This window comes from Natrix helvetica (assembly GCF_964273705.1).
Source record: "Natrix helvetica genome assembly, chromosome: 15".
NCBI lineage: Eukaryota > Metazoa > Chordata > Lepidosauria > Squamata > Natricidae > Natrix > Natrix helvetica.
Window position 1 is genome coordinate 1,381,597 of NC_138565.1, and position 16,285 is coordinate 1,397,881.

Genomic DNA, 16,285 nt, shown 5'->3' on the forward strand with positions numbered 1-16,285 from the left:
CTTTACTTTGCCTCCCCCATTTTGGGGTCTCCTTGGTGGCAGCCTTCCCACCAGCAGCATCTGCGTTGCAACCCCTGGCGCTGTGCTCCCTGCAAAAGAAGGGAGAGGCCGGGAGATTTTGTGGGGGCCCTGGGGCAGAGGGAGCTGGGGAAGGCCACCCAGGGGGCCACGGTCCCTCTTCCGCTCCCTCCCTGTGGGGTGGGAGGGGAGGCGGCAGGACAGGGACCGGTCGGGCCTGGTCTTTCCTTGAAGGGAGGTTGGCAGGGCCAGGCGGCGCTTTTGCAGATGTCCTCGGCAGCCCTTTCGGTGTTTTGTTGCTGACTTTTCTGGTGTGAATCACCTTTGCGTGAGCCCTGCTGGCCTCCTCCCCTGCCCAGTGGGGCAGCCAGCGCCTCTTCCTATTTCCCCCAGATTCCTTGCGATCCTTATTCTTCACAGTCTGGGCTTCCCTTCTCTGGCCAGTTTCCCAGGAGGGCCGTTGGAGGGCAAAGATTTCTCACGATAGCAGAGCAACCGGAGGCTGCAGTGCTCACAGGACCCACGGTGGGGCTGCTGGCGCTTGGCACGCAGCTGCTCAGCTACCCAGAGAGCTCAGTCCGCACTGGCTTTGCCCGGGCAGCGGTGCCTTTCCCACCAGGGGTGAGTGAGGCAGCTCCAGGGTCCTTCTTAAGGGCCCGCAGGGAGGAGGGCCGGGGCTGGGTGTGGCCAGCCAGGAGCTTTCGTGCACCTGCCGGGCGAAGGTGGCCGCAAGTCAGCCCCCTGTCTCACTTTAGTGAGGGGAGCTCAGAGGCCCTTCTGTGCCTCGGGGCCCCTTCTGGGGGCCACAGTGGAGAGCGCCTCCTTCCCTGGAATGGAGCACGTGCCGAGTTTCCAGGGCCCGTCCCTGCTCCACGGTCTGTTTGCACACAGGAGAGTTCTCACGCTAAAAATACCCTCTTGGTGATAAGAGAAAGCTGGGGGGGGGGGGAGGGGAGGGGCATGGAAATCTCCCTGCACTGGGAGGAAAAGGCGCCTGGGCTGCTGCTAAAAATACGGGGGCATCTCAGAACGGGGGAGGGGGAGCTCTCAACCCTCATCCTGCGGGAGAAGTTGCAGCCCTTGGAGACCACGCTGGGGGCACTGGGGGCGTTTTGCTGGCAGCTGCTTCTCTCCCGCCAGGACTTGGCATGGGGGCTTCACTGGACTGCTGGCAAATCGGGAGGCTCCCCGAGACCCCTGGGGGCTGCCCAGCACGGCCAGGAATGTTCCCGGCTCTCTTCCTCCTCCCTGGCGGTGGCATCCAAAGGGGAGGTCAGGCTGCCAAGGCAGGTGCCGCAGGGCGAGGAAGCGGCGGGGAGGTCGGCCTTTGGGCCTCAGCTGGGAATCTGTGGCCAGCGCTGCTCATCTGGGCACAGAAGGGCTTCCCCCCTTTGGTGGCACCATTGGCAAAGGCCAAGCATGGAGCGGGGGGGGGGGGAAGGGGGGGACAGGCACACACTGCTGACAACAGGGTCGTCTCCCTCCGCGATAATAGTGGATCCCGGTTGCAAATAAAGCCACAGCCTCCTGTTTGGTAGGACTGAGCGGTCGGCTGGCACAGCAATGCGCCTGCTGCCCTGGTATCCCTTCCGGAGCCTGGGGGGGGAGGTGGGCTCCCTGGGGGATGGGGCCTTGGGGGAGCCTGGAGGTGAGGCCATCCCAGCCCACAAGCCGCTTTGAGGTGCGCAGAGACCAAGGGGGCACTACGTATTTCTTAGCGCCTTGGGCCTCCTATCCGGGAACCTCCTTTTCTGGAGAGGCTGCGGCTGCTTCCTGCTGGGCACAGAGGCCTTCCCAAACCCATTGGGGGCCCAGCAGTGCCCCCCCGTCCTATGGGGCTCCTTTCCACCCTGGGGTCCAAGAGAGCCAGGGCTGCGTTCTCCTCCCCGTCCCCCTGGGCCAAGGGCTGCAGGGCAAGCTGAGCTGCTCCGGGCACCTGACTCCGTGGGCAGGCAGGGCATCCGACTTAGTTGGATCGTTTGCTCTGGATCCAAGGCCAGGCAGTGCAGTGGTCATCCACGCTCCCTTCCTCAGGCTGCTGGTGCCAGCAAGCTCTGAAGGGGGCGACGTGGCGCTCTGGTTGAGGGAGGGAGGGGCTGAAAGGCAGGGGGGGGGGGAGAGGATGCAGGCGTAAACAGAGGGGAGGAAATGGGGGAGATGCAGAGTCTGTAACTCTTCCAGGGGGAACTCCTCTTCCTTTCGGGCATCTCGCCCTTCCCGCAGCTGACCAAGAGGCTTTGGGAGGCCTGCTGTGGCCGTAAAGAGCCAGGCACGTGTGTGTGTGTGTGTGTGGGTGTCCTCAATTTCCTGAGGATGGACTGCGGTTGCAGGCAGCTGAGGCTCTGGGCTGCCTCCCCCCCCCCCTCCTGCTGCCCTTTCTCCCCACCTCAGCCCACCCACCCCCGGTCATTCAGGTAGCCTCTCCACCTGGGTCTGGGTCCCTGGGGGCCAGGAAAGGCTTCTCTGGGCAGGGAGCCTGGGCGCCTTGGCCCCCATCCCAGAAAGAGCCGCTCCGCATCCTTCCTTATCGGCTTCTGCTGGCTGGACAAGCGCTTATCTCCATCCGTCAGGATGTTAAGCAGCTCATTAGGGAGAAAGCTTACACTAGGGGAGGAGGCAGAAGGGGGAGGAGCCGGCAGTTGCTGTGCCCCCCACCTGTTCACTGCCAGGGACCCCCCCCCCCCTCCGTTGGTGGGATTCAGGGGCAGAGCAGCCAAAGGGTCCCAGGGAGGGCAAAGGGCAGCTTTCTAGAAGCCCCCAAACCCCTTTTGGGAAGCAAAATGTTTGCCATAAGGGGAAGGAGCACCAGGGAGGGTGCAGACGCCCCCCCCCCTCCCCAGCTGGCTTTGGGGGCTCCCAGCAGTATCACCTGATGGGGGGGGGGCTTTTGTGAATGCCTCCCTGCAGGGAGAGAGGGGAGAAGTTAGATGAGCTCTGCCGGCCTTTGCAAGCAGGACAGGGGCCTCGGAAGCAGGGCTGGGGGGGGTGGTTTAAAGGGCAGCTATTTCCACTTTCCTCCCCTTGAACTTGAATTCAGGAGCCCTCCGCAGCCAGAGGGGTGATGGGGGGGGCAGGGGGTGCGTGGAAACCCAGGGGCCGGAGCTGCTCCCGTGCAGCACGAAGGATATAAAAGGAACGGAAAATTGCTTCCAATCCGGAAGCCTGGCCTTCTCCGAAATGTTCTCACAGAACCGCGTCTCTCTTTAGCTCGAGTCACGGGAGAGCAGGGCGCCCTGGGAATGCGCCCGGGGGCTTCCCCTCTGGAGCCGCCTGGGGTCTGACCCAGCTTGCCTCGCCTCCATGAGTGCCGGTGAATAGGGAAGGGTCCTCCGCACTCAGGGTGGGCCTCCCTCGGGCCGTGCGCCTCTTTTTCACTGTTTGCAGCATGCCAGGAAGCGCTGTGGGCAGGGGCTTGCCTGCCTGCCTGCCTGGGGCACCCCTCACAGGATGGGGAGATGGGCAGCTGCTGCCAGGGATGCCTGGCGCTTGGAGAAGTCTGCTCAGTGGGTCTGAAGCGGGGAAGAAAGCAGAGGTTTTGTGGGCAGGGATGCAGTCCATCCCTCCCAGCAGGGACCCTCCAGCCACTGCCGCCTCTCTCTGATGGGGGAATCGAGTGCGATGATGGGGGAACCTGGACCCTCCCTCAGGAATGCTGCCCCCGAGGAGCCTGGCAAAGGGCTTCCTGCCACAGGAGCTGGGACCATTAGGTGGGAATGAGACACCGAAACTGGCTGTTTTCAAGGCTGCCCCCCCCTTGCTTTCACTTTTTTCTGATCAGCTCGCCCTCCCCCCCCAATAAAATTAGTCCCTTGCTGGGGAGGCAGGGTGGGGGGCATATGTTTGTGGCCTGGGGCAAGGCTGCTGCTTCTGAGCCTGCCCTGCAAGGCCGTTGTGAGCTGGGCTCTTCCCAGCCGTGCCAGCCCAGTGAGCCTTGGGTTTAGGCCAGCCTGGAGGAATGGGGGGTGGGAGGAGGGGGGCTGGGGGTCTTGGAAGAGAAGAGGTCCCATGGGTAGAAACTCTCCTCCGCTGGATTGGCCGGAGCCAAAATCTGCTCTCCTGGCTTTGTGCATTGGGGCCAATGCAGCCTGGGGGCAGCAGGGAGGGTGGGCTGGGGCTGGGGGGGGGAGGGCTTCCTCCCCTCCCCTGCCAGTCAGCCAGCCAGCCTCCCTCCCTCCCTCCCTTTTCAAAAGGCCAGGCCTGCCCCCCCCTCTCCTCCCTTGGGCTTCCCAGGCCTTTGTCTGCTAGCAAGGCCCACAGAAGGGAGCAGCCTCCCCCCCCCCCACTTCATTCCCACCCTCATAATTGCTGGGTCAAGAGAGGCCCAAAGCGTTGGGGGCAGAGCAGCAGGCAGGGGAGGGGCTTTTTGGGGAGGTGGGGGAGCTGTTGCATTTCTGTCCAAGCCTCTTCTAGGAAGGTTTCCCCAGGCAGGGATTCCGGCACTCGCCCGCTTTCTCGTCCTCCCAGCCGGGCTGCCCAGAGCGGGCGTCTCCCCTTGCTTTTGGGTGGAAAGGCGGCCCTGGAGGGATGGAGCTGGCTAGAGGGGTCTTGGGGACCTTAACTGGGCAGAGGGGAGTTTGGAGTCGAGAGGGAGCTTTGCGGAAGGACTTGTAGAAGCTGCCGGTGCTGCGAGGCTTCTCCCCTCCTCCTCCTCCTCCTCCTCCTCGCCCTTCCAGAGGTTGGGCCCCCTCCTCCTTCCCTGCCCCCCTCTTTCCTCACCCGGATTTCTCTACTCCCAGCCTGGCCGTGGGAGGCTCCCCTGGGTGTTTGGGAGACCTCGGTGACATCCCCCTGTGGCCAGAGGAGCCCTGCCCGGCCAGGGGCTTCCTTGCAGGGGGCCCTGCGGATAAACTGGCAGGAGAGGAGACTCCCCCCTCCCCTCCCCGCCCCTGAGCCCATCCCCTTGCACCTCCGGGCCCCTCTGCTTAGCCAGCCGGGCCCTGCCTTGGGAGGAGGTTGGAGGCAGAGCAGGTTCTGCCCCAGGGAGCCCCTCCCTCTGGCAGCAGGAGGCTGGGAAGGTGTGCTCAGGTTGCCTCCTGTAGCGGAGGGGGAGGAGGAATTCCCACGCCCCCTCCCAGGGAGCCTCCCGGGGCCAAACCTCTCACGCCAGCCCTGGCACTTGGCATCCGTGGAAGAGGGCGGCCCGTTTCCCACAGGCTCTCCCTGGGGAGCTCTTGGTGATAGGGAGGCGCCCCTGGCCCTCCCTCTTCCATGAGCCCCAGAGCAGCTCCTGCAGGGGTGCCCCGGGGAGCCTCCAGAGGGCAGCCCTTCCGCAGCCTCTCCGCCATCAGGCAGGGACAGAGCGGCCGCCTCCCCGCCTCCTCCCTCGCTGGAGATGGGAGACCCGAGGCAGGGGGGCAGCCCTGGGGATGCTCACGGGGGCAGAGAGGGCCAGGGCTGCGCACCCTCCTCGTGCCCACGCCCTGTGGGGGTTGGGGGGGGGAATCAAGGACACCCCCCCCCCCCAAGCAGCTCACGTTCCTCCTTCCCCAGACTTGGGAGGCTGCCGGCAGCTCAGCGACTATCGCACTCGGCCTGGTGTGGAGCACCAGCCCTTGGGGTCTTTTGCAGAGGGGAAGGGGTGCCAGGTGGGGGGGGCACTTCCTCTCCCAGCGCCTTTCTCCCAGCCGAGGTGACGTCAGTCCCTCCGGAAGCACCTGACAGCGCCAGAGAACCAGCCTTCTCCTCCTGCCCACCGAGCGCATGGAGCAGGATGGGGCCCAACGAGGACCACCGAGCCCTTGGCCACACCCGGGGGGGGGGAGGAGGAGGAGGAGGGGGAGCTTTGGGGCTGAGGATCTGTGTGTGCTGTGGCTTCGGGGGTGGGGAAGGGACAGACAAAGCTTTTCCTTTGATTTAACTGAAGTGCCCCCAATCTTCCTTTGGCAAGAGGGCTCTTTGCGCCTGGGGTTGGGGGATCCTTCCCTGGCACCCGACGGTGGGCTGAAGGCGGGCAAGGCAAGAGGCAGCCTCTGGCCGGGGCTCCACTCCCCCTGCCTTCCTTTCTCTCCGCAGGCAGAGGGCATGTGGATTCAGCCCCCAGCCCCATTGTGCCGGCAAGGTGTCTGTGTGTGTGTGTGTGTGTGTGTGTGTGTGTGCTGCTGCAGAGAGAGCAGGCAACCCCTCCCTCCCTCCCTGGGGCTGCTACCAATTGAAGCCCGTCTCTGCCCCCTTTGCAAGAAAAGCTGCAGGGCCCAATGCTTTCCATGCTTCTGACACGGTCCCTCCCCCCTCCAAACAGAGCTGCAAGGCTGCCTTGGGGGGGGGGGGGTTCTGGTGGCGGTGGTGGTGGCTGCTCCTGCTCCTCCTCGGGCCGCCTTCTCCTCTTCCTCCCCGCTGCCGCTCAAAGCCGCCCGCCCTTCCCCCACTTTCCCACACTGCTTAGCAAGTCGACAGGTTCTCACACTCGGCTCCCAGGGGGCCCGTCTTCTGAAAGCATGTCCGCCCGGCCCAGGCGCTTCCTCTCCCCCCGTTTCCCTGGCCAGGGAAGCCCCTCCCTGCAGGCGGGCACGGGGCGTCCCCACTCGGCTGAGCATGGCCAGAGGCAGGGAACACGGGGGGGGGGGGGGGCAGCGGCTACGGCGGTAGCCAATGGAGAGCTGACCAAGCGGTGCCCTCCTGTCCCTGCCAGCTGCCCCTGGAACCCTGGCCTGCCTCGCCGTGAGGGCGCAAGCTTCCCAAGCCCAGCAGAGAGAGTGGAGGAAGGAAAGGGCTGGCACCTGGGTGGGCATACAGTTGGGATCCAGGCCAGGCCGAGTGGGGCTGAGGAGGGGAAGAAGCAGGCGGAGGGGCAAACCTGCTTAGGGGAGTCCCATCTGTGGGGAGGGGGTGGCAAGAACCACTAAGCAGAAAGGAGTCTCCCCACCCCCAGGCCCACAAAGGGGTTCTCTCCCTCTTTGCCTTTTTCCACCCCAAAGACCCCCCGCCCCCCGGCCTCGGCCCCAGTGACCTCTGAGCTCCTGGGGCTGCCTGGCTCTCTTCCCAGGGTTGGTGGCCAAATCCTGTTCGTCCTCCGTCTGTTTGCCAAAGAGTTTAACTTAAAGGGATTAATTGGGGAGGGGAGGCGGGGGTCTCTTTCTCCCTCCGGAGAGGCTGAAGCTCCCTCCCTGACCCTCCGGTTCTCCCCGGGAGACTCCGAGACCCCCGGGACCTCCTTTGGACTCGGAGCCACAGAACCGCAGGCCGGTTGGCAGTGGTGTAAGCTGGAGCGGCTGCTCACTTCCAGGTCTCTGCCAAGCGGGCTGCAGCTTCCCCCCCTGGCCAGGAGGGCCCTGCTTGGCTCTAAGGTGGGCTGGGCGTCCCGTCCCCCCTCCTGCCGTCCCTCTTGACTCTCCCCAGTACAGATGCAGCTCCAGGCAGCTTTGCTCAGGCAGAGCCCCCAGGGGGCTTCCCCTTATGGGAGTCGCCCGCCTCTTGCAGGAGCTACGGCCTGGTCTCTGCGGGGAGGGGAAGTAAGGGCCCCCCTCCTTCCAGGGCTGCCCCCTGGCTCCCCACCTGGCCCTGGGTCGACTGGGCAACAAGGCCTTCCTGGGGGAGGAGGCCCCCTCCCCTGCCAGACTCTCCCCATGGCAGGCAGCCTGGAAGCCTTCCCCAGGGCCTGGGTGCCAGTCCTGCTCTCCTCCTTGCTGGACCCGTGCTCCCGCCCCCCAAAGCTCCCTTCCATCAGGCTCCCTCTGGTCCCCGCCAGCCCTGCTGGGAACAGCCTTTGAGGGTGTCAGGGCTGCTCGCTGGGGTGTGAACGCAAGGGGGGCATGTCTGCACCGTCTGCTTCGCCCAAAGGTTGGGGGTCTCGCAGCCCACGCAGCAGCTGGGGACGCCATGGAGGTGAGGAGCTGCCAGTCCTTGTGCTTACCTGGGACCCTCCCCTCCCCGGCTCACCAGTGCTGGCTAAGCACCCTTGGGGAGGGGGCCCACAAGGCCCCTTCTTGGCTTCTGGTTCAGTGCTCAGGGGAGTCCAGCCACAGTCCAGACGTTGTTGGGGAGGGCCCCCCACAAAAAAGGCACCAGGGTCTCCCTCTTTGGCCCTTGAGGGAAGGGCTCCTCTTGACCAGCCCATCGTCTGTTGATTGGGATCCCTTGCCAGGGATGGGGGCGTCTTTGGGGGGGGGCGAACTTGACCGCAGTGAGTAGGGAAGAGCAGGGGAGGGGCGGGAGGGGGGCCGTTGCCATGCAGGGGAAGGGAGAGGAGCCGAAGGCAGGGAGCGCCAAGGCTGAGCCCGCCTCCCCTCCGCCTTCCCTGGGAAAAGGGGTCTGCAGCAGTCTCAGCCCGGCCGAGAGCAGCTGGGAACATCTGGGCTGTGCCCTCGCCAGTGCAGTGGGGCGGCCTTCTCAGCGTGAGCCGCGCTTGGCTCCTCGGATGGCTCTGCCTCGACACACTGATTTCGCCTTCTGCGGAAAGGCCGGCTGTTTGTGGGGGGAGCCGGGAAGCTGTGGGGCAGGCTTGGTTGGGGCAGGCTTCCTGAACTGCAGCAGCCCCCAGGAACCCTCCACCGCCTTCCGGCCTGTCAGGGGCTCCCCAGGAGGGTCTGGGACTCGGGCCTGGGGTGTGTGTATGTGTGTGTGTGGGGGGGAGATGCATTCCCCCTTGTTCTCCCCTTGGCTGCTGCCCCTGGGGTGCTGGGTCCCCCACGGGGGGGAGGGGGGGGCTCTACTGACATGGCAACCCAACGAGAGGCTGGGGAGTCTGGGGAGGGGGGGACGGGTACCAGCAAGGCCGGCCTGGGGATGAGGAAGGGGTTCCCTTTGACAGGGGGGCCCAGAATCCCCTCTGCCAAGCAGCCTGTCCTCTTTGGCCCGGACGGCACCTGTCCAGGCGGCTGCTGTGCCCTTGTTGGCTGCTGCTTGTCAGAAGGCTGAGGCTGTGGCTGATGGGCACGTTGGTCGCCTGGGCTGAGAGCAGCCGGGAAGAGCCGGTTGCCTCCTGGGTCTCTGGCGGTTTTGGCAGCCTTGGCCTTCCCTGTCCAGGCAGCCTCTCTTCCCTTCTCCACTCTGGGCTTGTTCCACCTTGTGTGCGAAGAACTGGTTTTTCTCCTTCTTCTCCGGGGCCTTTTGTTTCCGCTAGATGGGTTACGTTGCTTCTGGGCCTCGCTCGTATTTCCTTTCTCACGCTTTCTAAAGGGCGTCCTTGTGTCCGCTTCCCCGCTCTCTGGCGGGCGGGAGAGGACGGGCACAAGCAGCCCTCGCTCGGGACACTCTCTCTCCGGCCAGCTTCCCTGGGACTGGGGGTGGGGAGGGGGGGAAGGGGCAGGATTGGCAGGGGAGTAAAGAGGGGCCTCCTTGGGGGCGGAAGAGGCAGCCGTCTTTCCTGCCCAGGTTTCAGGGGGACTCCAGCCTCAGATGCAGTCTACCTGTGAATGCCTTTCTTGCTCTAGGTGTTGAAGGGGGCTTCTGGAAGGCCGGCCAGGCAGGGCAATGCAATCGGGGGGGGGGGGCATTCTTCTCACACACACACACACACACACACACACACGGACCCTCCTCAGTTTGGTTCCTTCCTTATCCACCCCCCACCCCCAACTGCCAAACATTCGCTCTGCACCACAGCTGGCTGCGGAGAGGAGGCCCAGGAAATGCCTCTGGGCAGCTGATTTGCTCGGGCCCTTTTGCCAGGGCAGGGGGCAGGGTGGGGCAGGCGAGGAGAGCCAGTGCTGGGGGTGGGCGTGGGCTTGTTTGGGGAATGGGAGCTGAGCTTGGAAAATCCCAGGGCGGGAAGAAGGCTGGGCCTCCTGGGGGTGTCTGAGCCCATGAGGCATCTCCCAGCAATGTGTGACTAATGGGCCCAGGAGAAGAGGCTCTGCTCTGGGGAGCCTGGCCCAAGCCGCCTGGTGCCACAGCCCTTCCCCAACCGTGGTGGGATCCTTGGGCTCGGGGAAGCCCAGCGGCAACCAGCAGACCCCTTTGGCTGCCCTTCACCCCCCTTGGCGTGTGTGTGTGTGTGTGTGTGAAAAGACACACTGCACTGCCGGCCGTTTCCCCTCTGCAGAGCAGCCCAAGGAAGCAGGGAAGGCACAGACCCTCTCGTGGGGCCCACCCTCCTCCCCCTCCCCAGTCGTGCCCAGCCGGAAGGCCACCTGCTGTGGGCCAAGAGCCCTACTGGGCTCCCCTGCTGGCCTTGGAGGCTTCCAGCCCGTCCCGGGACATGCAGCAGGCGGGGCCCAAAGGAGCAGGGAGGCAGGAAGCAGCTGCTGCGCTGGTGCCCTCGCTCAGGTGAGCACTCCCTCGGGGGAAGAGGAAGCCCTGGCGGCTGTTCCCACACTTGGGCCAACCTTGCCAGCTCAGCCTGAATAAATGCCAAAGCCCAGACGGGCCCTGAGCAGCGGGACTTGGCTGGCACCCTCCTGCCAGCCAAGCTTCCCAGAGGCTCCCGAGTCACGGCAGGCCCCTCTTCCCACGGCCTCTCCTGCCAGGCCGGCAGAGGGGAGGAGAGCAGGGGGCTGCAGGGCCCTGGGCAGAAGAGAAGCCACGCCTGGCATCCCGAAGGTTGCCAGGAGGGCCTGGCTGGAGGACTTTGCTGGAACTGGGTCTTGTGCCAGCCTCTTCCCTCCTCTTGCTCTCCCTTTCAAGGAGCCAGTCCTGGGGTTCCCTGGACAACTGCCTGCAGACCTTTGCCCGTCCCTGGCATAGAAGGAGCGGCTGAGATTCTGCCAGCTCTCCCAGAGGCCCCGTGCGGAAGGGAGCACCCGCCGTGCCCCTCTTTGGGGGGATACCATCCCCCACCTGGGATCCTCTGTTTCCAGGGTCACGTAGGGCCTTGGGTCCCTCAGAGAAACGGGGAAGCTTCTGGGTCTCTCCCGCCAGAGCCAGAGCAAGCAGCTGCAGAGAAGGGCAGGGTGCCTGCGCTGCTTGGACTGGGGAGCCGGGCGGGGCCGCGCCTGCCTAACGGCTTCCCCACGTGCTTCTGGGTTGACAAGGTGTCGGCCTTCAGCCGGCCCAGCCCTGTGGGAGATTTTCCCATCGGAACGGCAGGAGCCGCGTCATCCTTGGGACCTGTGCTGGGGAGCGTTCCCAGGGCCGGGGCTGGGCACAGGTTCCCTCCTGCTGCTGCCGTCCAAGTGGGAGGGGATCAGCGGAGAGAGTCATTCTCAGGGCTGCCCCTCCCTTCCCAGAAAAGAGTCTTTGGCAACAGGAATTGCCGTGCGGGTGAGGAAAGCGGGGATGTTCCCGGGAGATTCAGACCTGATGCCCCAGAGAGCTGCACCCCACTGGGCCTCCAGGGCCCCGGGGCAGGGGAGTGGCTGCGGGCACCACGTCAGCCTCCGTCCCGGGCCTCTGCCTGGCTTCCCCAAAGGGCTCCCTTCCCCAGGTGGAGCCAGTGGCTGCTCAGCTGATGGTGGTGGGGAAAAACAGCTCAGGCCCATCCTGGAGAGCTCCTTCGGGGGCCTTTGAAGTGGGTGCCCAGCCTGGACTGAGGCCCCCTTCGCACCAGCCAGTTCTCCGGCCATTCCCATAGGGCCCCGGGGACAAGCAGCAAGGCCTTTCCTGCCTGGGGTGAGGGTGGGGGCTCTCCGGGGAGTCCCCAAGGCATCCCAGCATCCGTTGCCCAGAAAACACTTCTAGCTTCCACCGGGCCTCCAGCTGGCCACATCCCAGAAATGGCCAAGGGGAAGCGCAGGGGAGAGAGGTCCCCAGAGGGAGGGCGGGAGGGGCTGCAAAGGGGGCTGCGGAATGCCTAACCCTAAACTAGAGGGGGGGGCTTCCTCACGGCTGCCCTCAAACTGGGGCTCCTCAGCCACGATGCTCGAGGTAGCTGTAGAAGAGGAAGGCAGAGGGGGGACCCCCACCCTCTTTTCAGGGCAGCCCCCACTGCAGAAAAAGGGGAAGGAAGAGCAGGCTGGATTTTGGTTCCTCCGGGATGGGTTCTGTTCTCCTTGACTGCAAGCTGAGCTTTCCCAGGGCGTCCCTCCCTTCCGAAGGGCCCAGAGCCCAGGGGAGGCTCACCAAGGCTCCCTCCCTCTGCCTCCCAACAGGCCTGCAACTGCAGCCGGTACGTGAAGGTCTCCAAGGAGAGCATGGAGCTGCTGAGGAAGCGGGGCGGCTGCTGGACCGGGGAGGACGCAGGTACACGGGGGGCTCTCCCCCACCCCCGTTGGAGCCCACCTGGCAGCTGGCTGGAGAGGCCTCAGAGCACACAGGAGGGAAAGTCCCCTTGGGGGGGGTCTTGTGGGAAATGGGTGGGGGAGGTCAGGGCTGGGGGTTCACTTCAGGGAGCCCAGTAGGGGGCAGGAAAGCCCCTCCCTGGCTGTCCCAAAGGGGAGGATCGGACGGAGGATGCAGGCCAGGGGCTGCTCTGGTGGGCTGCCATCTCTGGATCCCTGGTGGGATGCATCAGCAGCAGGGTCCCCCCCCCCCAAGAGCCCCAGACGTCCCGCAGGGGAGGGCCACCCCGTTGGCTGAGACCTTCCCTGCCCCGGCTGCCATTCTTGTGACCGACCCAGCTGGCTGAACAGGTTTCTCCCAGGAAAGGCCTGAGAAGCTGAGAAGGACCCGGCTGGTTCCCTCACTGGCCTCTCCTCCTTCCCACGAAGGGTAGGAAGCGCCCTCCTGGACCCCCCCTCCCTCCCCTCCCCTCCCCTCCCCAGGCAGCTTGCAGGACGAGGGGCAGAGCAGAGGAGCAGAAGAAACGGCTGCCCACTTCTTCCCCCCCCCCCAATGCCAGGCCTACGTGTCTACCCCTCTGGCACCAACTGGGGGCCAAGGAGACCCTGCCCACATTTCCTGCCTTGGAGGGGCCTGCCCCAGCCTTTCCCCGGGCGGCTCAGCCAGACTGGCAGCGGGACTGGCTCTGGTGCTGCAGGGGGGACGGGACCCCCTTTGCCTGGTGAGAAGTGGCCAAGTCGGCCCCTTCTGGCTGCAGCTCAAAAGGAGGAGCTGCCGGCTTCTCTCACAAGGGCCCCTTCCCCAGAGAAGCCGCGGAGGGAGGGGAAAGCGGCCGCTGGCCTGGAAGAGGACCCGCGGCTGAGCACAGCTGAGCTGGGCTGCTGCTCTTCCCAGGACCCACCCCAGGCCTGCCTTTCCCCTTGCCTGCCGTTTTCTTTTCATTCCAACTGCGTTTGCATGTGAGGAGAGGACGATTAATTGTGGTATAATTACTCATTTGAATTTTTCACCTGGGGCTCCGTGCAGGTTTTTCCCAGGCTTCCCGCCTCTTTCTCTCCCTTCCGAGGCTCAGCGCCTCCCCCTGCTTTGGCCAGGATCCTCTCGCGAGCCCCAACAGATCTGCCCCTGGCTGCAGTGCCAGCCTTGGTGCCCACATGGCATCCATCTTCAGGCTGGCCTCCCCCTCCTGCCCGCCTGCCAGCGAGCGCAGACATTGGGCAGCCCTCCTGCCTTTCGGATGCTTGCCTGCCGAAAAGAGACGGGCGAGAGAGGAGCAGGGGAGGGGGGGGTCCTCCTGGGCATCTGGACTTGACAGACCCAAAGCAGGAGGGTCACCACTCTGCCCCTTCCGCATGCCTGCGGGCATCTTCCCTCGGGTGCCCTTTTGGCCACACAGCAGGGCAGTGGGCGTGGAGGGGGTTTGCCCTGGCCCTTCAGCCAGAGAACGGGGGCCCCGTGGCCCCGCAGAGGATGCCCAGGGCCGCAAGGGAGACTCGGACGGTGCTTTTCCTCTCTCAGACTCCCCTCACTGGACCTTTGGACTCCCAAGGACGCGCCCAGGGTGTGTTCTTAAGACCCGGGCAAGTTTTATGGCCCCAACCTCTGCCTTCCTCTCTCCAGGCAGCGGCCCTGACTTTGCACGCACACCTTCAGCCTCCTGAGCAGGGCTGGCTCTCCTTGGGAAAGTTGGAGAGGTGGCTGGGTTGGGCCTCCCGAGGACTAGCACCTTTCCTGCTTATTGCGGAAGCCGAGACAGTGCCAAATTTCCCACCGTCGCCTTTTGAGGGACACATTTTGACCGTTTCTGAGATCCCGAAGGGTTGTTTTTTTACACCTGTGACCTGTGAATGGCCCAAATTGCTCCTATCTGGAGGGTGTGTGTGTTGTTGTTGTTGTGACTTTACACAGGAAGGGAAGACGGGGGGGGGGGGGGCTGTTTGGCCTTTCTTGCCAGGGACACTTCAAAGGGTCACCAACAACAAAAGCACTTCAAAGTGGCCGTTTGTCAATGAGGAACTTGTAAAGCCCCCTCCATCCCATGCTTCCCCCCCCCCCCGCCCCTCCAAGGAGTTCTTTTCAAAGCCCCTCTCCCTTGGAAAAGCCCCCACCCCACCCCCCACCCCGGCCAGTGCAGAGAATGCCAGCAAGGGCCGTGGCCAAAAGGTCAGCTCCTTGCCGTCTCACCAGAGACAAAGGGGGTTTTCTTTGGGAAGGGAGGGAGTTGGAGGAGCAGAACGGGGAGGGTGGGGGGGGTGGAGGAGCCCCCTTTGAGTGGGGAGACAGAGTCACTGGCAGAGTTCTCTCCCACGCTGCACCGGCTGCAATTCACAACAAAAAGACATCAGCAGAAATCTCCCCGTTTAGGCTGCAGGTTCAGGATCTCCCCACAGCTTCTTGAGGGCTTCCCAGGACAGCCGCGGTGGCAGAGAAGACGGTTGAAAGTGGGGGTGTGTGTGAGATCTTTGCCCACAGAGCCCAGTGTCCCCTCCTGGCCTTCCCTCCCTCTGCACCCTGCAGGGCTGCCTGGATGCAGGGGCTCGCCTTCGGTCACCCCTCCAGCCCAGGAGAAGGGGTCTTCCCCTGAGGAGGCCAAGAGAAGGGAAGGCTAAGAGCTGCTCTTTCTTTTGCAGAGGCCTTTTTGGGAGACCCCAGCCCCACCGCCAGCCTGGAGCCTCAAAGTTGCAGCCTCGGCCTTCATCCGCCTGCCCGCAGCCCACCCTGGCAGGGCCCAGAAGCGGCAGGCCCAGGGGACGAACCCGCCCTGCTGCCCACTGGCGTCCGCCTGAGAGTCGAGGCCGTCCCACCCGGGGTGCTGTGCCAGGAGGACCTGGCCTGCTTCTACTGCTGCAGCCACTGCGGGCAGGTTTTCTGGGAGGGCTCCCACTTGGGCCGCCTGGTCTCCCAGTTCAGGGAGGTGCTGGAGCTGCCGGAGGAGAGCTGAAGCGGGAGGGGCTCTGCGCAGGGAAGGGGGTGACCCTGGGGGCCCCCAGGAGCTTCCCTCGTGGCAGGAGGGCATGTTGGCAGGCCACCCCCCCTTCTCAGAGGGTTTTCGGCCTCTTTCCTCAGGGGCTGTTTTGGCCATCAGACCAGTTCTCCCCCTGTCCCCCTCCGGCCTCTAGGGTGAGATGGATGGTTAGCAGCGTTTGCCTCCTAGATCCCAGGACCAAATGTTCTCTTGCAGGTTGGGGGCCATCTGCACAGGGCAACTTGGAGCCTTTGCTGTAGAACTGTATGCCCCCCCCCCCCCGTGGCTGTTTCTCTGGAGATATAAGAGGCCCGGGCAAGAAATGTCTCCCTTGATCCCAGCCAGCCCCTCCCCTCCCCTTGCCCCTTCTTTGCTCCCCCGTTGCTCCTCTGGGCTTTTGCCAGGAGATTCCACAGGGAGACCTTTAGGCTGCTTTGGGGAATCTGGACCTTCAGCCTGGAGGACAGAGCTCTCTCTCCTCCAGGGGGGCTTTCTTGGCTCCCCCCCCCCCGCCCCCCTGGCTTCAAAGAAGAGACGCAACTGGCAAAGACCGCTGCAGGGCGAGACAAACAGATCTAACCGCTTTGGGTCGGGATGTAAACGTTGCCGGGGGTGGTAGAAGATTTGTGCAAGTAAAATACTGTGTTTCCCTGAAAATAAGACAGGGCTTATTTTCTTTTTACCCCTTGAAATAAGTACTTGGTCTTATTTTCGGGGAGGTCTTATTATTTTTGAGGTGCAGGAGGTGGCGAGCATAGTCACCTCATGGCTGCTGCTGTGTTGCAATATTTTCAGGGGGGGCTTATTTTCAGGGGGGCTTATTTTCGGGGGGGGCTTATTTTAGCGTGTGCGCTCAAAACCCCGATTGGGCTTATTATCTGGGGAAGTCTTATTTTCGGGGAAACAGGGTATGTCCTTTTCCACATTCAGGTGTTCAGCTGCAGTTTATAGGACAATAAACGATGATGCTCCTTAAATGAGGTTTTGCTTCTCTGTGTTACTCTTTCCAACCACATTTTGCTCACCAAGCACCAGGTTTAGGAATAGGCCTTTTCTACTTTTAAGCATCGAATGTTTAAAGTTACACTTCCGTCAAGGATGAAGGCTCGCTCGGATATTCCCCAGGAGCTCAGGTGCCCTCAAGAGCAGCCCTTGCAGGAGGCCAAAGGCCCACCCGTCTCCCGGTGGGGAAGTTGCGCTGGGGGCCTG

The 16,285-nt window shown here is 64.0% G+C and overlaps 1 protein-coding gene across 3 annotated transcripts in view; it reads left to right on the top strand.

Moving 5' to 3' along the window:
• EXD3 (exonuclease 3'-5' domain containing 3) overlaps nucleotides 1-15,624 on the top strand; it is a 31,827-nt gene extending 16,203 nt beyond the window's left edge. For 2 of the 3 annotated variants that reach the window (XM_081967714.1, XM_081967715.1), the window contains exons 20-21: nucleotides 11,982-12,072; nucleotides 14,742-15,624. In XM_081967714.1, coding sequence (XP_081823840.1) covers nucleotides 11,982-12,072; nucleotides 14,742-15,052 — 402 coding nt within the window. In that variant the 3' untranslated portion in view covers nucleotides 15,053-15,624. The remainder of the gene's footprint in view (nucleotides 1-11,981; nucleotides 12,073-14,741) is intronic. The other variant, XM_081967716.1, reaches the window with a different exon arrangement.
• The last annotated feature ends 661 nt before the right edge of the window (nucleotides 15,625-16,285 follow it).